Consider the following 26964-nt stretch of genomic DNA (forward strand, 5'->3'; position numbering starts at 1 on the left):
ATTTCGATATTACAGACTTGAATATTCCAGTGAACACAGCTTATAACATTGTTGGACTAAAGTTGACTTTAATGGACTGAATTGTATTTTATGTTTGTTATTTTGGGAGTTGAGGCCTCCATGTGTAAAATGTTCTGCATGAAATATATAAAGTTAATGAATATTTTCCATTCACCAGTTCAAGTCTAATTCAGAAGGCATCCCACTGGTAGTTTGTTGTTCACATACTAAAGGGTGAAACCTGCACATGATGGATAGGAGACATGGCTGGAAAGCATAAAGGGCTGTTTCGAAGTCTATGCATCTCCTTTACCTTAGCTGTAACAGTTTCAAGCACTGGCCAATAGATGTTGCTGTTTCCTTACAGATTAACGTAGGGCAATTAAGTTTAAGAGTGTTGACCTTACTACGAGTAAGTAAATCTATTGAAGTGAATCTATTTAATTTGCATTGGTTTGGATTGGAGCTTTTAAAATATTTCGTCTTAACGTAATCCATTTTATTTTGTAGGACGCATGGGAATAAACTTTCACCATCCTGGGACAGAGAACATTATGGCACTTAACAGTACGTTTTCATTTCTGCATGTACATTTGTACTGATTGAGAAGGTGAATGGAAATATTTGACACCTCCTTCTAGTATTATTGTTGATGTATGAACTGTAGCACTTTCTTTGCCATAGTTTCTATTCCTATTTTGCAATGTATACATTTTTATAAAGGCATAGCAAATAGATGATCTGTAACTATGTAAATGAGCTTTTCTTACTGCATTAAATTGCCATTGTACTGTTCTCCCAGTGCAAAGACCTGTTTGGAAAGAGGTGAATTGTGACGCCGCCTTGAGTAGTGTAAGGAACTCATGGTGGCAACAGTAAAGACGGACACAAGTGATCACAGTTCAAGGGTCTTTATTAAACTGCAAAAGTGGGTTAGATAAACGCCTCATCTAAACCGAATTTTAAGGTGGGAGCAAGCTTCGACAATAAAAATAAAATTAAGGCAGTCCAACTGGCGTTGTGTCAAATTAAAGGGCCTATACTAAGAAAACCTTATTGCCAGTCCTTATGCTAATTACAAAAAGAGTGTGGGATAGGATTTATAAGAAAGAAGTCTTCACAAATAATATGTCAGGATGTGATTTCAGGGGGTCTCCCTTCCCCACGTTTTGAGCACGGAATAAGGTGGGTAATTTTGAGCACGGAATAAGGTGGGTATCCTGAGCGCAGCACACACTCGAGCCTTCCCAGCACAAGTCATCCATTCCAGATCAGCTATCAGGTTGTTCATTGGTTAAGCCTCTCTCAATAAAAGTCTCTTGCCTTCGAAGGCCTGAAGTTTTCAACAAACACAAAGTTCTTTTCCACGTATCTCTTTGGTGTTGGGTTCACCCCTCCATCCTCCTCTCCCATGCACAGACTCCTCACAAATCGTATTGAGCCTAATCAAATAAACAGTTCCTTTTCTTGATAAACTTTGGGTGATGTGTTCACTCCTGGATCCTCCTCTTCTGGGTGCAGATCCCTAAAAAGTTCCTTTTTGATAACGGGACCTTGAGTAGCTATGTTCTCTTGCTTTCGAAGGCCTGTCCAGTTCAAAGCTCTGAAACAAAAGTTCAATCAAAAAGTTCTTCTCCTTATTCGGGTGATAGTTCTTCACCCCGGGGTTCCCCCTCTTCCAGGCTCAAACCCCTCTCGGACGTAAGTCTCCCTCCACTGGGTTCACTATGACTTTTCATTGGGTCACGAATCTTAATGTCTTTTTAAACAATTCTTCAGGCTTCACCCCTTTCTTTTGACATCCCTCTGCCGGGTTCACTCTTGCCAACTTTTTCTAAGCAGTTTACTGTGGATATCCCTCGATAGGGTTCACTTCTGTCAACACACTGTTCATAGGGGCTTCAGGCTTTGCCCCTTCTTGTAAGCATCCCTCTGCCGGGTTCACTGTTGCCAACTTTATCAATCATGCCTTTCGTAATCACCTGTCGGTCAAAGTCTTTCGAATGTACAGAGGCTTTTGCAAGACCCCTGGAGGGCCACTTTAACCTTTCCTTTACAGCCTTCCCAAGGCTTTCTGGTATTTGCAGTTCCAACAAACACTGGATAGACCAGAGTGTGTCGAGTGAGCACCCATGTGGTGCTGAATCCCTCTGCAGCTGGTTTCCCCTTTATTCTTAACAGTTCTTTGAATTCCTTTAATTTGCTACTTTGCGGCTTTCGTTCAACGCAGTTCGGTTTCTTATCTTTTTTTTTTATTGTGTTGTAACAGCTGACATAAGCCAACTTTTCAACATTTACATAAAACAACTTTTTCCAACTTCTTCTTACTTATTCCATTATAATACAATTCACAACCATCTTGCTTACAAAAAGAAAAAAGGATTAAAAACATTTAAGCTGTGAACTTATTTTACATCTCTATCAAAATTTAACACTCAAAATAGCACCGCAATTTCAAGTCATACTAGAGATATCGAACATGCGACATAGTCGAAAATGTGTACAAAGGCTAACAGATATATTAAACGTTAACATAAGTATTCACAACAATGGCAAGATGCTATTGGCTGTAGCTTTATGAGAATAACTTGTAACGAAAACGGGTCAGATCATGTATTCCCTGGACTTTATATATCGCTTTGGAGTGTGAGATTCAAATATCGTCAGTATCCTATACCCTACTGATAGATAACTGAAATATTTAATGAGATAATCAGAGTTCTGGGGGATTCTTAATGCAAAGCCTTCAAAAACGCAATCGCGCCTATCCTGTAAGTGGCAACTTGTCCCCTGAAAATTAGTTGCCAAAGTAACTCTGATGACATAAGCCAAATTCCGCAAGGGCAGGTTTTAACAGTCGTAATCTTAACGATATCAGCTTCACACACGCCACCAATAAGTGTTTTAGGGATTCTGCCTTGTTCTCGCATCCACAGAATCTACATTTGCTGTCTTCCTTGGTTATACTTTTACGTTTGACCATGACTTGCCTGGGGAGGCAAAGGTTAAATCTGATTCGCATGAAGTTCAGTCTGTGTTCTCGAGAGGGAGATTTTATCAAGTACAATTCAGGCTCGCTATAGTTTTTATGACCAAACGGTTGTATTGCAAAGTCGTTATATTCTCTGTATTTCTCAACCGAAACAATCCAGTCGCGCTGGAAAAGCTTAGTTTTGCCCTTTGTTGGATTCTGGATTGGGAGATCAATAGTAATGTCAGCATATTGTAGAGAGTCGTGGACCTCCTGCCTCCATTTTCTCCTAAAAGTGTCATCGGGTTCTGTTAGGCAGAAACCTGTGCAGTTCCCTCTGGGACCACTGCAAAAAATGTAAGTCTACAGGTGTTTGGCAGTAAACCCACTTGGTAGCAGTCTGTACCACACAGCTGTAGCTGAGCAGTCAGACTTCCCTCAAGAAGAGTTAGACAGTATACAGAGTATTCACAATAGGTCAAGAGAACACAATAGAACAAGTAAACACTGACCAGGGCTTGGTGTAAAAGAGATACAATTATTTATTTAAAACCACATCTAGAAAAACACACAGGCACTAATAGTAAGCAATTCAAAAACACGGTCACTCAAAGATATACACTCCCTTAAAAAAATATTAGACAAGTCTTAAGTAAAGCCCCACATATTTTCAGACAGCAGTGAGCGCTTAACGTAGATGGCACTCTAATAATTCGTTTTTAAAAAGGGAGAGAAAAGCAGAGAATCAAATGAAACAGATCCCAACACTTTTTCACGAACACAACAAGAGAGGAAGGCAAAGTAACACCGTGAATTCAGAGTCAGTAGGCCGGACCCGCTTTAAGAGGATCAAAATGAAATGTGTCCAAGGTCACACGGTTGCAGTGCACAAAAGTCTTGTAACGGTTCAAAAAGGAGTTGGACCAAAGAAAGGGACCAGTTAGAGGGTCAAGGCGGCCAGCCCAGTCCAGAAGGTTAAGGGGTTATTATTACCTTGTAGCAATCTTTAGAAAGGGAGGCCTGGCGGACATGGTTCCTTAAAGTGGTGAGAATACTCCAGCGGGGGCAGTTGTTCCTGGCAGCGGATGCAAGTCGGTGCTTCATCTGGGGGAAGAGAGGATCTCGTCGGGGAGGAAGACAGGAGTCCGTTGCACTGCCAGGGAAGAAACCAGCCGCAGAGTTTCTCAGGTACAAGGAGCGGTCCGTTGGTTCGCGGTCCAGTGGTGAGTGGCTATCCGGCTGCCGGGGTGCTTAGCACGGGTGATTTGACCACAGACCGGTCTGGGGTGCGAAGAGAAGAAGGTAAACTGGTTGTGCCCACCACTCAGGGGAAGAAGCCTCTCCAACCGGGAGATCTTCTCTGTCGTCGGGAAGTGGTGAGTCGGTTCCGCAGGGCTCCGCCAGTGATGTCGTCGTGGTAGGTCGGCTCAGCTTCTCCCTCGTCGGATTCTCAGGTCCTGTGGCGACTTCTGAAGTTCCAGTCCCCAAAGCCCTGCTTTTATGCAGCATACCCCCATTCACTCAGCCTAGCTGTCAATCAAACATGCTAAGTGGTGAGCCGGCCGGCTCACCACTTGGGCCAATCACACAAGAGTGCGACTTGAGTTACCAAGGTAACTCAGTCCAGGGTGCCTAAACCCCCTCCCACGCCCCCTGTGGTACCCAGACAGAGTGGCACCACTTTTGGAGGCTTCTGTGGAGAAGCCCGCCAAAAAGTGGAACAAAGGGCTCGACTTGGGTTGGAGTCACAGAAGAGAACACAAATGCCATTTTAGAATCGAGTCCTAGCAAAAAATACCAACCGGCCAAATAATATTAATTAAATAAACCGGCGGTATGTTCGAGGCTATGAGAATTAAATAATTAAAGTTGGTAGCCTCGAACAATGGGGAAATCCCATAGGGAAATATTTGCGGTCGAATATAAAAAGTAGTATCCACTGCCACCAGCCAAAGCTCGATCAGGGGGGATGGAGACGTGCCCCCTCGACTAACAGACCTCGGAGCAATCGAATTGCTCCGACCAGTACGTCCACAATATGATGGTTTGTAATGGTTTCTGTTAATAATTTGGGACTAGTAAAGCCAATGGTGACTTTACATGCCCTGGGAGACAGTAGTCAGTCCCAGGGTATGGAGTCTATGGTGGGGGGTCACTATGACACCCCTGTGTTACTGCACGGAGGGTGCTGTGTAACACATATAGTAAAAACTCATGAGACCCTATGGAGTAAAGGACCCCATAGCCCATAAAACACATTCACAGTCAAAGGAACACCATAAATCATGTCCAAGAGCGGGAGAAAAAGAGTCTCACTCTTGGCAGGAGAAAAAAAACAAACTCCAGAAATCCAGCAAAGCTGCTGGGCGACTCACTAGGTTATGAAATTCAGCCTAAAGAGAGAATACTCCCTAATAAAGGGGGATACCGTGTCTCACCCGTCTGTGTCCCACTCCTCGAGGACCCCCTTTCCAGGTGATCCACCCTCACTGGTCCACCCCTAGGAACTGGATCCAATAGCGATGGCTGTTTCCTGGCCACCTGGATGACAAATTCCCAGGGACTAGCCAAGGAGACACCTGCAGGTTTCTCACAGTATCAAGACCATGGTCTCTGGTGGAAACGGAGGCATGGAGGATGGGTGGGGAAATGCAGGAGAAGGTATAAATAATGTGATGTTTGGGAGACATTCTAGGAGGAAGGTATGGGAGTGGATAGTGGTGTAATAGATTGAATGTTTGTAGACTCAATAAAAGCTGAGGAGAGAAGTGCAGAAGAAGGAAAGAATCTACTTTATGCCTAGAGGCAAAATTGCTATGCGAGCAGTTTCTTAGTATGCAACCTGTAGTACTGTGGTTGTGTAATGGGCCTAAATTATACTTAAGTGTTCCCCTGAAGCATGGAGCTTTTTTCTAAAGGTTACATTTTATTGTTGCAAAGAAATCTTGGGAATGTCAAGCCAAACAGTCAGAGGGGACAGCCACACAAGTTGACTGTGTAGGTTGTGTATGTTGTCGGCAGATGGGAACTTAATAGAGGTCCAATGCCAAGTGGTGGGCAGAAGAATTTCCTGAAATATGGAAAAGCTGGCCGGCGCATAGATGAGGGAAGTATTGTAGTGCAATGTCAAATACACAACTATGAATGCTCACATATTGGTTACTTGGAGTATACATATTACATTATGATGCTGCCATGGTTATATTTGACTCTACGCCTTCACAACAAAGAGCACAGGTATTTCATGCAAATGATGGGTCCTCAATGTATAGACATCTAACTTCAGTATATGGCAACACTTGTTTCATGTGCCTGTTATATTATTTGTTCTAGTTTTCATACACAGGTGCGCATTCTTTTGGAAACCCATGTTACATTTTAGTAAATGAGTACAACAAACAGCTGATGCGTTTGATTCTGTTAGTTATTTACATTCCCTTCCATTCTGCTTCAATCCAGTTCTTGGCTTGTTGCAAACTCTGTTAAATATCTTGTAGCAGGAGTCCAAGATGGCGGCCGAGCCGGGTAGACGTGCGTGAACGTAGCTCCGTCTCCCAGCTCCGGGCCGTGACATTAAAGCCCATCATAAAGCGGATCATCGGCTAAGCCCACAGCCCAGAACCCCTCGGAGGGTAATATTGAACGACTAGAGGGGCCAGCACCAGTCAGCATGGGTGTGCCGGAGAAGACAGCCAACTGTGGGCCAGACAATGCGGTGAGCTACAGGCACGGCTGGGCGCCGGCACCGTATCCAGGGGAGAGGGCATGAACATATCAGTGACCGGCCGGTCCCCTGTCTGGCGGAGGAGCCGGACCGTACCAGTGAGGGAGAGTGCACGCCGGAGAGAACCACAAGACCAGCCTCAAGGACTGCGGGGGCACACAACCGGGACGGCGAGGAGAAGAGAGATCCAGACGGCAAGGCCTCCGGGGCCGGATCTTGAGACTGCCTTCCATCGCCTTGAAGCCAGGGGGCCATGGCCATGTCCACAGCCCCGAATCACACATCCACGACAGCTAATATAAGGATGCGTGGGTGTGGACTGGAAGGCAAGCAAACCCGACCGACGGGTCCAGAGACCTAAAAGGGGACACAGTAAAGCACCGCATCGGGCCCGACCCCACGGCGGGGTGGGAGGATCATGAGGCTTCGTCTGGTGAGAGAAGACAGAACGTCTGCGCAGCCACTTGCCCCGAGGTTCAGAGACCCGCCTGGGGGAGGCATAGAGCAGACAGTGAGGGCCGGGAGACACCCCTGACACCCGCGCCCATCGGAACAACACCTGCGGAGGAAGAAGCAACCCCTCCCTCACCGGGAGCCCCCGGCAGGACGCCCAGCAAGGTTCCCGCCTGCCCAGCGGCCCCGAACAACACAGACACCCTCTCGGGGCGGTCTTAAACCTGGAACAGGGGTCGGAACTGGATAGATGGCCTCATCAGAGGCGCCAAGCGGTCACAGGAGGGAGTCGATTCTCGCACAGCGAGGACCGAGGCAGCCCCCCCCACCCGCATGCCGCCCAGAAACAGCAGTGAGAAAACTACGCAAAAGCTCGTTCAGTTAGCCTATGCACCAGAGCTGGGCACCAACACGGTAAGAAAGCCCCAGAAGGGGACAGAGGGAACGGGCCACCCAACCCATCAGTAAACCTCCACCTACACCACTGGGGGCTGCCCACGAGCTGTGCCGGCAGGGGGAACAACGCAAGCCCAGATTTGCAGAGGAGGGCACCACTAGGGCCGGCAAACAGGGAGAGCCAGCTGGAAAGCCCCAACATACAAGGGTATACTCATCGGCTATCCCAACGGGTGCCCCGATCACAGGGGTCACCTCAAAGAAAAGGGGCCTCCCGACTGCATCAAGAGGGAAAGAACCAGGGAGCATATAGGATAGCCAAAGAATTTGCAAGAGGAGATAAACAATCAAAAGGACTGTGCGGGGACATGGGGATCACCAGGACACACCGGAACCCGTTGTCATAAGACACGACAGGGCAGAGGGGAACCGGGGAAGGGACGACGACACCGGGAGAAACCCACCCCCTAAAGGCCGGACACGATCACCTTGACCAGCCACGGTCAGACAAGAGCCAGAGCATTCCACACCCACCCCTACCTGCATAAACAATGGTCTAATCCTTCGAGGCACACATGTCAAAAACCAGGGGATGACAATTACAGAGAGCAACACAGGCATCAAACACAAAATCAAAACAGGACCTGAAACTGTGCATCTCTGGGGAACAGAAACAGTGACACCTATAAAGGCCAAAACGCAAAAATTGCTAGTCGAAGAGTCGAGATCCGGTATAGAGAAGGCGGAGATGGCCACTAAAGATGATATGAAATCCTGGTTCAGTGAAATCCAAGAATAGTTCATAGCCTCCATGCATAAGCAATTTGAGACAATGAAAGGAGAGATGAAATAGGCGGTACAAGAACTGAAGACGGAATTAGTAAATATAGGAGAAAGAACCAACACACTAGAGAAAACTGTCCAAAGCCTGGATGAGGAAATGCAGCAATACGCAGAGGCACAGGAACGACTTGCCCGCTTGACCCACAACCTAGAGATCCAAACTGCTCAAAGAGATCAAATATAAGGATACAGAACATGGTGGAATCAATCGAAGAAAAAGATCTCAAAACCGCAGACAGCAGGTCTTTAAGGACATCCTCGCAGACGATGAGGACACAGTGGGTCAGAATACACATGCTAGGCCCTCGCAGAGCTGGGGAACCTGGGGCCCGCCCCAGAGACAACCTGGTGGCAATGTTGTTGTATGCTCAGAAGGAGCAGGTACTCTGCAAAGCCAGATCGATGGACCATATCAGGATGAACGGGGTGGACATACACATCTACCAAGACCTGGCAAATAAACACTCCAGAAATGCCCGGAGCTGGTCCCTGTTATAAAGGAACTGGTCTTGAAACAAATTGGATACAAGCGGACATTCCCATTTGGCCTGCTCTTCATATGGGAAGGGAAGCAACAGAGAATGACTACATGTGAGGAAGGCCTGCAGATAATGAATCAACAAGAAAAGGAGAACGACCAAGACAACCGCAGAGCGAGCTCCCCTGGGCGAAGAACGCCCTGGGAATGGAAAACCATAAATAAGAGGCCCAGGCACTCCACAAAGAGGTCATAGGGACCACCGCTACCACCTCAGAACCCCCTGGTGGGAGCGGCAGTGGAACCCACCAGGGACGGTGCCATGAAACCAAGAGGTAAAAAAAAAAAGGACCGATGATCTGACACTCAGGTACGCCCGGTGCTGGGAATCTGTTTGGGAACTTTCAGCGGAACTCAACTGGGGTTTAGGACTCCCCACAAAGTTAATATCCCTGAGTATATTGAGGGCATGGTGCAGAAGGTTACACGCCCGAGCGAGCATAGGGCCTAGAGCCCTCCTCGGGCAGTTATGAGGGAGGGAAGGAGGGGGAGAAGGCAAGTTGGGGGTTGCCAAAAGAATAATTGGAGGGAGGAAAAGGGGAGCAGGGGGCATGGAACCAGAAGGAAATGTGTACAACGCATGAGGCCCCGAGAGAGACATTCAGGGTTCGAACCCGCCATGACAGAATGGGGCTGAAAATGTTAACGTATAACGTCAGAGGGCAGAACTCCCCAGTGAAGAGAAAGAAGGTGGAACACTTTTTTTCACACACGCAAATATGACATAATAATGTTCCAGGAAACCACGTAAAAAAACAAGACAGCGCAAGGCTGCGTTTGAAAGGATATAATCAAATCCTCCACGCAAAGGAGCGGGAGAAAAGAGGGGGAGTTCTAATAGCATTTCACAAATACCTCAATCTGCAAGTTCACGATCTCCAAGTGGACAAATAAGGGAGATACCCATTTGTGAACACTCAGATTGACGGGTGCCCGCTAACTCTAGCAACGATCTACGCCCCGAAAAATGGGGGCAGGACGGCCTCATAAAGGACTGCCTGAATAAGCTGGAAACCTTTGCGAAGGCGGAGGTGTGCTAGGCAGAAACTTCACCGTGGCGTGGGAACCCAAAGTGGACCGCTCAAACGCCAAACGAACGGGACAAGGAACGCTGTTGAGATCCCTCAAGTGAACCATGGAGAGAATGGCGCTGGAAGATATTTGGCGAAGGGTCAGGGGGGGAACCCTGGGGTATACGTATTTCTCACATGTGCATGACTCCAGTTACAGAATCGACTACATTTGGGTATCCTCAGGTCTTCTAGGAAAGGTTCAACAAGCATAGGTAGGTTCAATCTCGCTCTCTGACCACGCTCCACTGTTTGTATCAGACCTCCTGACTCGCCGACAGTCCGGTCTGTGGAGGTGGAGACTACCGGCGGAAATTATACAGGATCCAGTCATGTGAGAATCGATCAGAGAACACATTACAGACTACTTTGCGCTCTATGACTCACCAGTGGTCTCAAAGGCCACCGTCTGGGAGGCCTTCAAGGTAGTGACACGCGGACACTTAATAGCGCTTAAGGTGCAAAGGGATAAACAAAATCGCCAATGGGAAGCCGAACTGGAATCCAAGCTGGAAGAGATACAAGAGGAAATGACCCAAAACCATTTGTTAAAACTGAAGAGGGCCCTACGGCACGTACTGGGGCAACTGGACTCCATCCGCCCCAAGTGGGCAGAGAAGAACCTCCTCCATCTGAAACATTGGTACTTTATGAAACCGAATAAGGCAGACAAACTCCTGGCCAGGCAGATAAAAGGGAAACAATAGAACCAGACAGTTAAAGCAGTGAAGGTTGACCTCGGACAAGTAAGAACGTTAACGACGGATATCGGGGAAATATTTAAAGACTTCTACCAAAACATATATACCTCAGGCAACCCCAGGAAGGAGGAACAATCCCGCTACCTGGAAGGAGTCACGCTCCCAACAATCACGGAAGAAGAAAAACATCAGCTGGACTGCCCTATCACAGTCGAGGAGGTATCCAGAGTAATCCAGGAACTTCCCACTAGCAAAGCCCCTGGCCCGGACAGCTTCACAGCTAATTTCTACAAAATATATAAAGGAAACCTGGCCCCAGTCCTGACAGAACTCTTTAACACATTCAAGGACGCAGCCAATATAACGCAATCCATGAATGATGCGAAGCTCCTTGTCTACCACAAGCTGGGGAAAAACCCGGAGCTCCCAAGCTCATGCCGCCCCATCGCATTATTTAACCTGGACGCCAAACTGTACACCAAAATTCTAGCTAACAGACTCTCACGGGTCCTTCCGAAGCTGATCCACCAAAACCAGTCAGGGTTCATCCCCAACAGGCAGACACATGACAACATTAGAAGGATATCCCACCTGATCGCGAAAACAGGGATTACACGCACACAGGCCATATTATTGGCGCTAGACGCTGAAAAAGCGGTTGACCGCGTGGAGTGGTCCATGCTATTTTGCATCCTGGTGAAAATGGCTGTGGGAGAGGACTATATCAAGATGATATGGGCTAACTATAACTCACCCAATGCACGGATTGCGGTAAACGGCGAGCTATCAAGATAGGCGGTGTCAAGATAGGGAGTGGGACAAAGCAGGGCTGCCCCCTCTCGCTGCTTTTATATGCAATATTAATACAACCCCTTCTGGCACGAATCAGGTACGCACCAGAAGACATGGGGGGGCTAGCCCACAAAACCGTTGCTTACGCAGACGATATGCTGGTGGCCCTCACTGACCCGATGAGCTTGTTACCACATCTTTTACAGGAAATAGAGGCCTATGGTACCATATCGGGTCTGAAAATCAACAGACAAAAGTCTGAAATTTTGATACTGGCGGGAAACAGAAGACCTTCAAAGGCGAGTAGCAGAGCTACAACTAAGAGTGGCACCAAGCGGGGTAAAATACCTCAGAGTCACACTGACGAGCAGTATAAAGGAGCTCTACGCAGGAAACTACCCCCAGCTCCTGGAAAGGACCAAAAGAGATCTGGAGAAGTGGAATCCTCTGTCAATCTTGTGGTCGGACTGGATTACAGTGATAAAAATGACAGTGCTGTCCAGAATCTTGTACACCTTTCAGGAACTCCCCATCAGACTCCCAGCCTCCATTTTCAAAGCATGAACCAATCGCGCTTCGAAGTGGGTGTTGGGTATTTTGTATAGATTTGGGACCTAGCAGTATGTTCTTAACGCCAAAATGAAAATAATTCAGTAATAATCACTCTTTGCATTCAGATTAGATTTGGTATATAGTACTTCAGCATACATACATTATTTCAGCACACAGATACATTTAGTGGTATACATTATGTTGGTAGGCGTTAGTGGTATTTCTGGTGATCATAATTCCTTTGTTTTATATGTGGCCCCAATATCCAGAACCCCTTATTTTTCTTTAGTTTGTTCGTGTGATCACTAGGGAGGCCTCAGGCTTACATTTCAGGAACACCACATTTTCATTTGGAGTGCCACCATGGGCTGCCCTCACTGACTTATCTACGACAGCGAGCTAACATGTGGTATTCATCACCAACTTATCTACATCAGTGAACTATGTCCAGGGCCTCTCTTTCTGCTAACTCATGTACCTCCAGCAGCAGGTTATTTCATTATGTTATTATTATGTTCCGTTCAGAAAACACACACTTATATACTGAATGGAATCGTGCACACAGCTACCGCCAAGTCTTATTTTTAGCTACCTTAACAATGACAATTGCACTGTCTAAACATCTCCCCATATTATCAGTACTGTAATGGTAGATGCACAAAGAAAAGAGAAAAATAAAACACACTACCCGTCTGCTTTCAGATATTTTTGTGTATTATAAAAAATTGCATTTCAACACGATCTTACTCTTTTTACAGAAATAAATGGAAATTGCACAGTAACATTATCTGTAACAAAATGAGAAGAGAGCGGCGAGAACATATTCAATTTGCAACATTAAACATGTTGATAAAACACTGGAATTCCCTCTTCTACTCTGACTGAATAGTTTTGCACACATACACACTGCCCCCACACTGTAATATAATTACCAAGCCTGTCCAGCATGTGAAATTCTTCGGCTGGTCGCCGTCTGGAAGTGGCTTAATGCTCCCTCTTAAATCACCCCAGCAAGGACGAGCATCTGCCGTCGCTCAAACCGGGGCTTATTGACTGGAATTTCAAGTTTCTGCAGCAGTGCACTGGGATCTGCTTTTTCAATCGGGAAACTCCCCAGCCACCAGCCAGGTCTTTCCCCGAGCTGTGTAAAAATGTCTTCTCTCTTCTTCCCCAAGGTTCATTAGAAAAGCTCTGTTACAGCCTACCAAATGACTTTAACCAATGAAATTCAATCATGTCCTACCCTCCTTCTCTTGAACAATCGCTTGGCTTATACAGTTGCAACTGTAACAAAACTGATTTCCTGCTTATTCGAGTCTTTGCTTCCTGCAAATACTGTGCACAGAGCACAGATAGAAGCAAAGAGAAAAAAATCTGGATGCACGTTTAAAATGACTTTCAGAGCCTGTCATTTTCAATCTCATTTTGCACTGGAGAACACATTATATTATTAATGAGTTAGAATCATGTTAGTATTGTTAATGAGGTTAGTTCATTAATCCTCAAATGTGTCTCCTGCAACAGGGGAATTTTAGGTGAGAAAAAAAATATGTGCTTTTAACTGTGAAAAAATTATTTGCATTTTAGATGTAGAAATCGTTTTTTGACTGAATAGCCTGTTTTCATTTACATGTCCATGTCACACTGGCAACACATGCCTTGCTGTACCACATTATAGCATTGCACCAAACCCATGCAGTGGTGCTGCATGAAAAAAAATGCTCAATACTCTTACATATTCCCTCCTTTTTTCTGAGAATTTTGCAGTCCAAGCCATAATTAGAGGAAAATCAACTTGCTCCCTTCCTTCTTTTAAAATTTAGCAATCCAACAAAATGAATATTCACCTGCAAAAACGAAAAAGTTGAAAAACCACTGTCCAATCAACATAATATCAAAATTCATCTTTGGGTCCATATGTTCCTTCCCAATGGAAGTGTCCATAGTCCAGTGCTTCAATTTTATACTTGAAGTCAATCAAAAACAATAAGCTAAAACAAATAACTAAAACAAAGAATTAACATAACAGATTAAAATAATTAAAATAATAAATACGTGGAACTCCATATGCCAGGACACTTGTCTGCCTCTGATATGTCCCGGCCAGCGATGTCACATCATTTGGTTCATTCGGGTGTTCTTCCATCTTGGTACTCTTGGATCCTTTTCTATAGAAGTCATCTTTTCTTTGGCATTCCGGTTATTTTGTCTTCACCTCCACCCGGAGACAGGCATCATTCGATCTTCATTCAGGGGACTCCAGGACTCCATCGTCTCCCGTGACCTCCGGTACAAATATGTTAATATTCTAAATCAAATAGAAAAGAAACAGATTAAGTATATAGCACAATACTAACTTCACCCTTTGCCAAAAATAAAACATGCTTTGTAAAGCATTTCGCCCTTTTTCTTTCGCCTTCTGAAATTAAGCACAGGTTATAGAGAATAAGCATACATAAAACAACATTCAATATTTAATGCATTTTCATTCTGCACACCAACTCCATAAACTTCAGCTTCTACTTTTTTAAATATTATATATATTTACATATATTACAGTGTTTATGTGCCATTATAATCAACCATCTTTATTTAACTTCTCTGTCACTGCCTCCTGACTGTACCCATTTATTTTACCTTTTTGTGTTCAAGGGACTTTATCTGTTTCTACACACTCCAGATTTGTATCTCATGTCTTGAATGACATGGCTTGATTTGGTTTACATGCACAAACTGTTCTGTTGCTGTTTCACCTTCAGTCTTTAAAATTTTATAAACTACAGGAGAGACTTTATCTATAATTTGGAATGGCCCCTGCCAGGCTGCTAGGAATTTGGAATTTTTCTGTTTACTTTTTCCAAAATGAAATTTATACACCTGATCCCCTACACAATATTCCTTTACTATTGACTTTTTATCATAATATGTTTTAGCAATGTCAGCAGCCCTTTCCAGATTTCTCTGTACAAAAGCAAATGCATGTTGTAAATGCTTCCTCAGCTCATCAATGTATTCATGAACTGTAGATGCGCTTACAAGTGTTTGCTCATGTGTTCTGTATAGCAGGTGTTGCGGCAACACCATTTTCCCACCTGTCAAGACCTCATGTGGGCTAATACCTGTTGCTTTGGCAGGAGTTGATCTGATTGCCATCAAAACCAACGGTAAACAAAAATCCCAGCTGGAACCTGCTTCAGCTACAAATTTCTTTAAAATGTCCACAACAGACCTATTACCCCATTCAACTCCACCTGAAGAAGCCGCCCGATATGCGATATGTAGTTTCCTTTTCACACCCAGTATTTGCCATACCTTGCTCATTAGAGCACTTGTGAAATTACTTCCTCTGTCTGACTCAATTCTTTGTGGCAACCCAAACCTTGAGAATACATGATTCACTAGCAATGTGGCTGCTGTTTGCGCACTACAATCTGGTGCAGGAATACATTCAATCCACTTCGACATCAAACATACCACACTCAAAATATAACTGTTTCCTCTGCTCGACCTTTTTAAAGGCCCTACATAGTCTATTTGCAAATCTGACCATGGAAGGGTTAGGTCTCTTTTCATTAGTGGAGCTCTGTGCATTGGTGAAGCAGGTTTAAATTGGGCACATACTAGACATCCTCTAGTATACAATTCCACATCTTGGGACATATGTGGCCAATAAGCATAATCTTTTAGTATTTCCAATGTTTTTTGTGAACCTCTGTGGCCTGCAGTTATGGCATCATGTGCATGGTGTAGCATTAGCCCTCTAAATGAAAGGGGTACCACCCATTGTGTCTGTCCTGTTATGGACTCTCTAACCATGAGTCCATCCTGTAGTCTAATTCATTTTTTATTCTTAAATAGCACCCTCAATTCCTCTTTTCCCACACAATCATCTTCTGTTAAAGGGTTTTGTCCAGGATCTATCAAATGGTTATAATAGATTTCCAAAATTCGATCATTCTTTTGTGCCTCAATCAAATCTTGGTCTGGGGTGTTGTAACTCCATTGTACCACTGATTGTTCTGTCTCCTTTGGTGCTTTAGAACGTGTTGCTGCATCAATCTGTATTTCACCCAGTAAATGTTCAATAGGTAGCAATTCTCCCATCACAGCCCCAATTTTAGCCAGGTGATCTGCCTTATCATTCCCCTCCTTATCCTCTCCTGGAGTTTTTAAATGCCCACGAATATTTCTCCAGTATATTGTCAAATTATTTTCTGACACTAATTTGTCTATGGCTTGTATAATTTTTCCATGCTTAAGTGGCTTTTTGTTGTATGTAATCATGCGCCAATTCCGCTACTTGACTGCTCCTAGCTCCAATTCTCATCCCTATGCTGGGGATACCTTCACATTTCAACCAGACATTTCAACCAGACATTTCCTATTCCTGACACTAATTGTTTATTACTGTCATTTTCAATGTGAAAAGCACAACCATCAACATACAGTTGGCAAGTCCTTGCATGTTTTTTCATCAAAAGCTTTGTGTGGTGATTGTTCAAACTCCTGTAAATTAGGTTCTATTTCCATTTCGTTTGATGCTTGTTCAGCTGCACAGTCATGTAAATCTGCTAAACCTTGAGCAATTGGGCTCTTTTTATTTTGGCCATATCTCACTTCTACAGGAAAACCTTGTAATGCTAGCGTCCATGAAGTGATTCTGGACTGTGCTAGATTACCTGACCTAATTCTTTTACTCTCTAAGAATTGCAAAGGTTGATGATTTGTTTCAATAATCACCTTTTCTCCCTGACCAATGGGGCGGAAATGTTGTAGCGCCCACGCAGTGGTTAATAGGGCCTTTTCACATTCATTGAATTTCATTTCAACTTGGGAAAATGCTTTACTTGCATAGGCAATGGTTTTGTGATTCACATGATGTTTTTGGATAACACTGCTGACGTACAATGTTCAGAGAAACCTATTTCTATAAAGAAATCCCTATCCTTTATGGGGTATGCTAAACATGGTGCCTTTACAAGACATTCCTTCAATTTGGCTACTGCCTCAGACTGCTCTTTCTCCCATTTCCAGGGCGTATTTAGTTTTAGCAGTTTAGTCAATGGTTGAGTGATTTCAGCATAATTTTCAATGAACTTTCTGTTATAGCCTGTCATTCCTAATAAACTTTTCACCCCTTTCACATTTTTAGGGTCTTTTAGTTTTTGTATGGCCTCTATTGTCTTCTTTTGTGGATTTAGTCCATGTTCAGTTACTTCATGGCCTAGAAAATTCACTTTTTTCTTGCACCATTGTGCTTTTTGTAAAGATACTTTGGCGCCTGCTTTCTGCAATTGGCCAAGAACATGTCTTATTTCATCAAAATGGTTTTTTAAGCTTTCATTTTTTATCAGGACATCATCCACATAAACTATGGTTCCTCTTACCGCTGCATCAGGCATGCCTTCCTCAAAAATATTCCAAATTCACTCCCACTATTAACGTACCCGAACGGAGTTCTAACCCATGCGTATTGAGTCCTGTCAAATGTAAAGGAAAATAAATTCTGTATCTCCTCTGCCAATGGGACGCACCAATATCCAGAGGTGAGATCTAATGTGGTAAACACCTTTGAACCATATACCTGAGCTAGGCCCTGATCAATGAATGGCAGTGGCCATCTGGACACTGGTACTCTTTTATTTAACTCCCTCAAGTCTGCACATAGCCGCCATTGACCATTTGGCTTTAACACACCTAAAATGGGCGTGTTGGATGTGCTATGGATAGGCCTGATGATTCCCCGCGATTCTAAATTTTTAATAATCTCTGCCAATGATTCTAAACATGCCAGCGGTAGTCTATACTGGCGTACAAATACTGGACTTCTGCTACACTCTTCCGGAAGTGTGGCCACATGTAAATTAGTTAACCCGCAATCATAGGCATCTTTTGCAAATACATCTTTAAATTCCATAAATATCTTCCTCAATTCATTTCTATCCTCATCGTTGTCACACGCATCCGCTAAGGAGATCTGCTCTTCTACCATTTTGGAAAATTCTGGAAAATGTTCTGGTAGTGGAATCTCGGCGCTTTCCTCTAGCTGTGTGGCTGTCTCTCTTTGTAAAGCTGCCACTTTTAAATGTTTTGGCATGTCAGTTTCCACTTCAATGGGCTGATTTTCCATTTCATTTTCACTTAAATCAAATGTTATACAACTCTCTTGATAACAGCACACTGTCTCACTTGAATCATAAGGGTACACAGAATGAATTTTAAATATTCCTTTGGGCTGAGAGTCCAGGTATTCTGGCAACTCACCCTTGGCATCTACATACTTTTCAGGGTTATTTCCAATCACCATGTTATTTAGATCTGCAGTATAATGTGATTTTTGTATGGCCATTCCTAATGCGGAGTTTTCCTCTAAGTGAATATCTTGACAACCCTTATTATTTACCATAATTCTTACAGGCCCTTCACCAATATCTACCAATGGAATGTATTCATAATCCAGGCCTTGCTGTTTTATGGATTCATTCAGGCACACAAATGCATCGGAGTCTTTCATCTGCTGTCCATTTTTACATTTCAGTGTTATTGCAAACTGTTTTGTAAATGCAGGAATAATAGTATCTTTCCTCATTTGTAGTTCGATTGCATAAGGAACCAGTTGTGCACAATGATAAACCCTTCTTTTGTCTTCAAATTCAGGTGCCGGTCCACCTAGGCGTGACCATATTTTTTGATTAAGTAAATCTAACACCATACACATTCTGTGCATGATGTCATTGCCCATGTAAAAATCATTTTGTGCTCCACTCACTATCCATACATTATGGTAAATTGTTTTCTGCCCAATGCTAATTTTAAGCATGCATCTGCCTGCAATTCGGTTTTCAAAGTCTGGACTGTCCAACCCAGAAACATATTGGTTTTTAATCCTAAACTTCGGGATTTCCTCCCTCTCCATTATTTTTTGCAACAATTTCTCATTAATGAAGCTCCTCTCCTGCTCAAGCGCTAAAGTAGCTTTTATCGTTTTAAAACAGTCATTTCTACCAACATGAACCCATGGTTGCTCATCTTCCATGTATATTTCAGCAAGAGTGGTAATGTGTTTTTCTGAATCTGCTTTAGGAGTAATATTTTGTTTGCATATCTTTACTTTTAAATAAAAACGTAATATGTGCTCATCTATGGCGGTCTGCCAATTTTTCCTTGGGTCCAAGTATATTTGTACAGGTAGTTTTTCATTGTCGCTCTGCATTTTGTCTTGACACATTAATATAACAGTGACACTAGGTATGCAACTATTCTGGAGATATACCTCCACAGCATCATTTGTTTTGGCCAACGGTGTGACATTCATTTATGTTGCTGTTTTGTGATTTTAATTTCTTAGGTCTCAATGGTTTTTTGGTTAAGGACCACAGCACCCCATTCACCCCATCTATGAGAGGAGACAATCTTTTCAGGCAATCTGTCCCCATCAGAAATGGAATTTCACAAATAGATGTGATCAATACCTCTTGTTTCATTCTGTGTTTTCCTATTTTTATATCAACCTCAGTTATACCTATAATGGGCACCTCCTCCCCACTGAATGTAGTACCCTGCCGTCTCTCCTGGGACCTGGGAATGCACATTTGCTGTTCTAAGTCCTTGCACTTTTTAAGGAGCCTGTCTGCTTCATTTTGCAGATAGTTGTTTTCATCACTCATTTTATTTATTACCTCCTGCATGTCACACATTTGCATTTGGCATTCATTGAATTCTTTGTTTCTCTTGTCTCTTTCTTGAATCATTTTAACCATTTCTTGCTCTGCACCTTGGAGATCACTTTCTTTTTCAAAATGTTCTTTTTGTAAAATCTGCATTTCTGAAACAATCTCATCTTTATCCTGTCGAATGTGATCCACTAAGTATTTCAAGTGTACCAATTCTTGCTCACTGTCTTCAAACTGTTTCTTGCTTTTGGACAACTGAATATCAAAATCTCTGCATTTTAATTGCATGTCTTTTTGGCATCCTTCTAATTCTGTTCTTAACATCTCCTCTTTTTTACTTGCCCCATCTAAGTCAGTCTTTAACCTGTTAATTAGCTGGGTATCATTTTCTTGCATTCGCAAGGACCTATTCAAAATAAACCATATTTTGGCGCATAGCCATATTAAACACTCTTTCTCTGCACTTTTATCGGCTGCATTCAATAACCTTGTAAGGCAGACCTGAATTATGCTGCCTTCTACAAAAATATTGTCTAGTTTTTCTTTCTGCACCTCACCATGAATGCGGCCATGCCATTCTGAGGTACTGTTTGATGACCACGTCCCATGTGCAAACAACTTTGCCTCTAAATATTGCACTAGGTCTGAGAATGTGGTTTCCCTTTGTGACATTCTGAAATTCGTTTTTGGTGACACACTGTTATTATGAAATGGGTTCCCTTTAATGTGCAGATGGCAGTGTGAGACACACCTGCCACGCCCAGTAGGTGCTCTATGATCACTTTCCCGGCCTGCAACGCACCATAAATATGTTGGGTATTTTGTATATATTTGGGGCCTAGCGGTATTTTCTTACTTGGAATCTAAAATGTTCTTCACCTCGAATTCAGGTTCTCCATTTATTTGGATAGGTTCTGGTGGCTTGATTAATCGGGTTCCAGGTTGTACTGGTTTCAAAAGTGATAAATGAAAAACATGGTGAATCCGCATATTAGCTGGTAGGTCGAGTTTGACGGCCACTGGGTTGATTAGGGCCGTAATTGAGTAAGGCCCCAAATATTTTGGGTTAAAGGTTCGAGGTCCTTTGAGCGATAAGTGTCTGGTAGCCAGCCATACTTGGTCTCCTATTTGGTATAGAGGTGCCTCACTTCGATGGAGATCAGCATTCTTCTTGTATTTTCTGTTGGCTTGCTGTAAATGTGTAGTTGCTTCTTTGAAAGCTTGAGTTATTGTAGAATGCAGATGGTCTACTGCGGGCATTTCGAGGCTTTGAAGCGAGTCAAGATCTGAGGTTCGAGGGTGATGCCCATATAAGGTATAAAAAGGACTTTGCCCAGTTCCAGAATGTACCGAATTATTGTATGCATATTCGGCAATCCAAAGAATATCCTTCCAATTACTTTCAGATTGATGCAACATACACCGTAAATATTGTTCAAGGGTCTGGTTAGTCCTCTCTGTTTGACCATCGGTCTGAGGGTGGTGGCTGGTTGATAATCTTACGTCGATTTGTGCCAGCTGACAACACTTTCTCCAAAAATGGGAAATGAATTGGCTTCCCCGGTCAGAGACTAGTATGGACGGGAATCCATGTAAACAAACGATATTTTCAAGGAATTCCTTGGCTAGGACGGAAGCTGAAGGTAAACCTTTCAATGGAATGAAGTGGGCCATTTTGGAAAATAAATCCACAATAACAAGAATAGTGTTATATCCATAACAAGGAGGCAGGTCCGTAATAAAATCCAGCGACAAGGTGTGCCAAGGTGCCGGTGGAATGTCTAAGGGTTGAAGAAGGCCGGCTGGTCTTTTTTTTACCTTTATTTTGGGCACAAACACCACAGGACATCACAAAGGATTTAATGTCCTTTCGCCAAGAGGGCCACCAGAACTGTCGTTTAACCTTTTCTTCCGTCTTGGCAATACCTGGGTGCCCCTCTATTAGAGTATCATGATAACGAGAAATAACCAGTTCTTGTAATTCTTTGTGTGGTAGAAATAAGCGCCCTTGGAAGTAAGGTAGATCATCATTGACAGTAAAGTAAGACCCCTTTTGAATTCAATCCTGCAAGGCTGTAGGGTCCAGGAGTTGTTTAACTCTAGCTTGAATGTCTTCCAGTGTTTGTAAAGAGGTCATGCCCAGAATTCTTTGTTCGGGAATTATCGGTACAGGTTCTGAGTTTGTATCTGTTTCTTCCATTCCTATTCGGGATAGAGCGTCCGCTTTGCCATTCTTGCTGCCAGGACGGTAGGAAATTACAAAATCGAATTCAGCAAAAAACAAAGCCCATCGGAGCGGACGTGATGATTGAGCTTTGGCAGTTTTCAAATATTGTAAGTTCCGGTGGTCAGTGGTCACCGTGATGGTATGTCTAGCGCTAAGAAGATAATGCCTCCAAGTCTTAAAAGCGGTTTAATGGCTAATAACTCTTTGTCGGTGATTGCATAATTGACCTCAGGTGCCGAGAATTTTCTGGACCAAAATGCTACGGGGTGCAGTTGGTTAGTTTCGGGATCTCTTTGAGACAGGACAACTCCCATGGCTAAGATGGATGCGTCGGTTTCGACTATGTATGGGAGATCTGGACGAGGGTGTTTCAATACAGGTGCAGAGGTAAATTTACCTTTTAATTCCTGAAAGTCCTGTTCGGCTTCCGCAGACCATTCGAAGCGTTTATTTTTCCTCAAGAGTGCAGTGATGGGTTGTACAATACGTGAAAATTCCGGGATAAATCTGCGATAGAAATTGGCAAAGCCAAGCATGCTTTGAACGCCTTTCACAGAGCTAGGCGATGGCCATTTGAGGATGGCATCCACTTTTCGCGAGTCCATTCAGACTCCTTTAGGTGTCAGGATGAAACCAAGAAACTCGACTTCTGTGGTATGGAAAACACACTTTTCAAGTTTTGCAAACAGTTTGTGTTGGCGCAATTTCTCAAGAACTGCCCTGACATGCTTTTTGTGATCAGATTCCAAAGAGGAGCACACAAGAATGTCATCGATATATACGACAACACAAACAGTTCCCGAAGGACATCATTCATGAAGTTTTGGAAGGCAGCAGGTGCCTTGCACAATCCGAAAGGCATCACCTGGTACTCGAATAGTCCATATTTGGTGCGGAAGGCAGTTTTCCATTCGTCGCCTTCCTTTACTCGCACCAGATGGTAAGCCCCCCGGAGATGTAACTTGGTGTATATGCAGGCATCCTTCACCTGGTCAAGAAGTTCAGGGATCAGAGGCAAAGGGTAACGGTTTTTAACAGTTATCTGGTTCAATGCGCGGTAGTCGATACAAGTTCTGAGGTCGCCTTCTTTTTTTGGCACAAAGAACAAAGCCGAGGATGCAGGAGACTTTGACGGGCGAATGAAACCATTGGCTAGGTACTGATCTAAATATTGTCGCAAATGAAGATTCTCGGGTTCAGTAAGAGCATAAATCCTGCTACAAGGGGGTTGTGCACCGGGCATCAGATCGATTTGGCAATCGTACGACCTGTGAGGGGGTAATGTGTTGGCCTGTTCCTTTTGGAAGACGTCTTGAAATTCTTGGTATTCCGGCGGTATTTGCAAAGTGGCAGGGGTTACTGTAGCCAGGCCTATATTTGGATTTCCTGGATAACAGGTTTGTGCACAATCCGGAAATGTTATCCTCTTCGCTCGCCAGTCAATTCGAGGATTATGTGTTTCTAACCAAGGGATTCCTAGAATTACCTGAAACTGTGGAGCCTTGATTACGTCAAACACAACAGCCTCCCGATGCCCGTCCTGACCCACTAGTGTCACCTCTGCAGTGGAATGTGTTACCGGCCCAGAGGCGATTTCGGTTCCATCTACTGTGGTGATGACCTCTTTACTGGTTTTAGGACAAAGAGGGAGGTTGATCCTGGAAGCCAATTCACGATCCACATAGTTTCCTATAGCCCCACTATCGATGTATGCCTTTATTGCATGCAACCGCCCAGGCTGTTCCGGATCTACGAGGACCATTGGCATGATGAAGTGCGAGGTCTGAGAGTTAGTTTTCAGGCTCGGCAAGCGGACCCCTACGCTTGTCGGGCGTGGTCGTTTCCCGAATCGGGTTCCATATGGTTCTTATCCGCGGCTCCTACTGCCTTCTTGGGCGGTTTTACTGGGCAATCTCGTAAAAAGTGTCCAGAAGCCCCACAATAAAGACATAATCGCATCTGCCGTCTTCTTTCACGTTCTTTTTGAGTTAAAGGTCCTTTAACCCCTCCAATTTGCATAGGTTCAGAAACATCGGCACCCTTGGGGTTAATGTGAGTCTTGACCAACACCCGTGTCTCAAACTTGGACCGATCTGCCTTTCTGTTTTGAAGCCTGTGATCTAATTGGACCAGTAAGTCTATATATTCCATGCAGTCTTGGGGCGGATTTACAACTTGGGCCAGGACATCCTTAAGTTCTCCACGTAGACCTCGATGAAATAACGTGATTCTTTTATCCTCTGGCCACCCAGTCTCCACAACCAACCTATTGAAGGTTGCGATATAGGCTAAGAGATCCTGGTTACCCTGTCGTAGGGACAGAAGTTCGTTGTCCAGGGCCTGTCCCTGAGAGTGCCGAGCAAATAATCTTTCCATGCGTGTCTGAAAGCCTTGAAAATCCCGGAGTATTGGGTCATCTTGAGTAACCAGTGGAACTGACCAATCAGCAGCACAGCCGCTGAGATATTATAATACGAAAGCTACTTTGGTTTGGTCATTAGGAAAGGCCCCAGGTCTGCAGAGGAAGTGCAATCGGCATTGATTCATGAATACGGCAAATCTTTTGGGGTCCCCGGCAAAACGTTCAGGTGGGGCCAACGGCATATTTCCAGGTAGATTAATTTGCACTGGGTTTCTTGAAACCACTGGGGCGGGAATACCCCCTGAACCTGGTAGGGGAGTTTGTCCAGCCTGACCTTGAAATAGCTGCCTGGCAAGGTCATCAGTTCGTTCCTTAGAGACAATTAGTTATCTCCTGAGAGCGTTAGTCTCCTGACGAGCGGAATGCAGTTCGGCCCGTAATTCCCCCAATAGGTGGGCCAACTGATCAGTCTCGGAAGTCTCCATAGCGCCTGGGTGGGAAATTGCAGGAAGGCTTCGCATTCTGTAACGCTCACCTGACTCCCACCGAGACGCTGACCAGGTCTGGACTGCTGCGGCCTCTTCTAAGGTGATGCGCAGAACTCGGAAGACCGACTGGACAGGACCCCCAAATCTCGCTTGTCTGACTCACAGGAGAATCCTTCTGCAGATGGAGAAAGGGAATTAACTACCTGCGGAGTAGCGCGTCGGCCTCCCTCTTCCCTCTTTCACTCTCCTCAGACCACCTCCGAAATTCCCCGTTAACTCTCACCTTAAGGTTTGAAAGGGCGAGCTCTCCATCCTGCTTCTGGTGCAGGGGTGCGATTATATCCAGTTACTTCACTGGTGTTCGGATTGGTGAGGATCCAAGCTTACTTGACTTTCCTGGCAAGGTGCCATAAGTATACTGTTGTAAAATTTCAATAGTTGGCCTCCTTTTCTATTTGCCTTTATATTCAGTAGTCCGTCTCTTATCCCTTTTATCACAGGTGCTGAGTGAAGATTTCGCATAGAGGAAACAATTCGCCGAAGGTAAACTCAGGTGAGTTTATGATGGGTGGTTCCTTTAATGTCCTTATATTCACCCACTAATGCGTGTGTCTTTTTCCCCCATAGGGGCCGGGGTGCGGTACTGCCGAAGAAGCGGCGCCGACCCGAGATGAGGAAAGATTCTCCCAACAATAATCAGGTAAGTCTTATGGCGAAAATCTGTCTTTCCTCAATATGTTCCTTTTGCTCACCTTTTGTTCCTCTATTCCCCCTTAGGCGCAGGTATGCGGCGGATCGTGCAGATGGTCGCTAAGGAGCACGGAGATGCCTCATGAACAGATGAGTGGAACGCTGCGCTGCAGCGAGCAACGCGATGCGTTTTTAAAATAAATGTCTTCCCTTAGGATCGCCGGCGTGATGACTCCGGACTCCGGGTAGAAGCAGGCAATGTTCTTCTGTTCACCTTTTCCCTTCTCTTCTTTCCTTTCAGGTGTTCCAGGATGTAGGCGGGCGTGGCTGGAGTCAGGATGCAGGAGCAGACACAGTGAGCGTCCAGCTGCTAGGTGCAGAACAACACGAAGCGTGAGCTGCTGTCTGGGCGTGGCTTAAATAGCCCCCAAAGTAGTTCCGGGTACGTATTCTTCCCTGGCCACGCCCGAGTGGCAAAATAGTCCCACAGGTAAAATAGTCCCTTCAGGCCTCAAAGAGGTCTGGATCTGGCAGCACGGTCTGCATCAGGTAAGTTCACATAAACACTCCCTTTATGAGCCTGGCGCCTATGGCGCCAGGTCTGAGGTCCAAAATGAGCCTGGCGCCAAAGGCGCCAGGACAGTGTCCAAAGGGCCCCTACTAGGGGTTGCTGGCCTTTTCCCCGGGAACATGTTGTCTGCTTCCGGGGACGCTGGTCCTGACTGGTTCTCCGGGAGTAGGCATCATGACAGCTGATTATAGATTGATTGTAATGCTGTAATAACACTGTGTCCTGAAAAACTGCATCTTCTGTGGTTTCAAGGCTGGTTTTTGTTGACTGCAGCGAGTTGAGCATAAATGGTCTCTAGTCTTCGCAGTCGTCGTTCTTTTACTTCACCCACTCCAAAAAATGCAAATACGACCAAGAAACAACTCGGGAAACAAATGACGTTGTCTAAGCGTGCTGGTAATGGCACTGTGCCTACGCCCAGTAAGGTAACTTGTATGTCTGCAATGTGGGGTCCCATTACTGATCAGGATTTGGTACGCCATGAGGTTGAATTTTCCTACCCGCGTGCACAAGTGGCCGCAGCAGATAGAAATGCCTAGCCACCTAGCATTTCCATTCCAAGCAACACTAATGTGCCCTTAAACCTGCGCGCATGAGCTTCCTTAACATGCGCATGGACGATCCACCTTCTGCAGATAACCCCTTAAATGAGGAATTAGCCACTTCTCCTTCTGACAACTCCATTCTCGCTCCAGTTGTGCTTGCTGCACTTGAAAAACGGGTATGGCTCTCTGTTGGTCCCTCCACTCCTGTCACACTTCCAAGTTGTAAGAGAGCCGACGTGCATATTCATTGCAAGGAAGTCGTGGACTTTGATGATTTCAATATGCTCCTTGCACCAGAGGTTCGCAAAATGAACTCTCAGATTCTTCCTTCCTCTAGTGCTTGTCCTTCTTCCCCAACCTCAAATCCA

The 26964-nt window shown here is 44.6% G+C and overlaps 1 protein-coding gene across 4 annotated transcripts in view; it reads left to right on the forward strand.

Annotated features, from left to right (window-relative positions):
• CPEB3 (cytoplasmic polyadenylation element binding protein 3) overlaps positions 1 to 26964 on the forward strand; it is a 1717782-nt gene that overhangs the window by 600627 nt on the left and 1090191 nt on the right. For all 4 annotated transcript variants that reach the window (XM_069611374.1, XM_069611377.1, XM_069611376.1 and 1 more), the window contains exon 4: positions 511 to 567. In XM_069611374.1, coding sequence (XP_069467475.1) covers positions 511 to 567 — 57 coding nt within the window. The remainder of the gene's footprint in view (positions 1 to 510; positions 568 to 26964) is intronic.

Source organism: Ambystoma mexicanum, chromosome 8, assembly GCF_040938575.1.
Source record: "Ambystoma mexicanum isolate Mex_15411 chromosome 8, UKY_AmexF1_1, whole genome shotgun sequence".
Lineage (NCBI taxonomy): Eukaryota > Metazoa > Chordata > Amphibia > Caudata > Ambystomatidae > Ambystoma > Ambystoma mexicanum.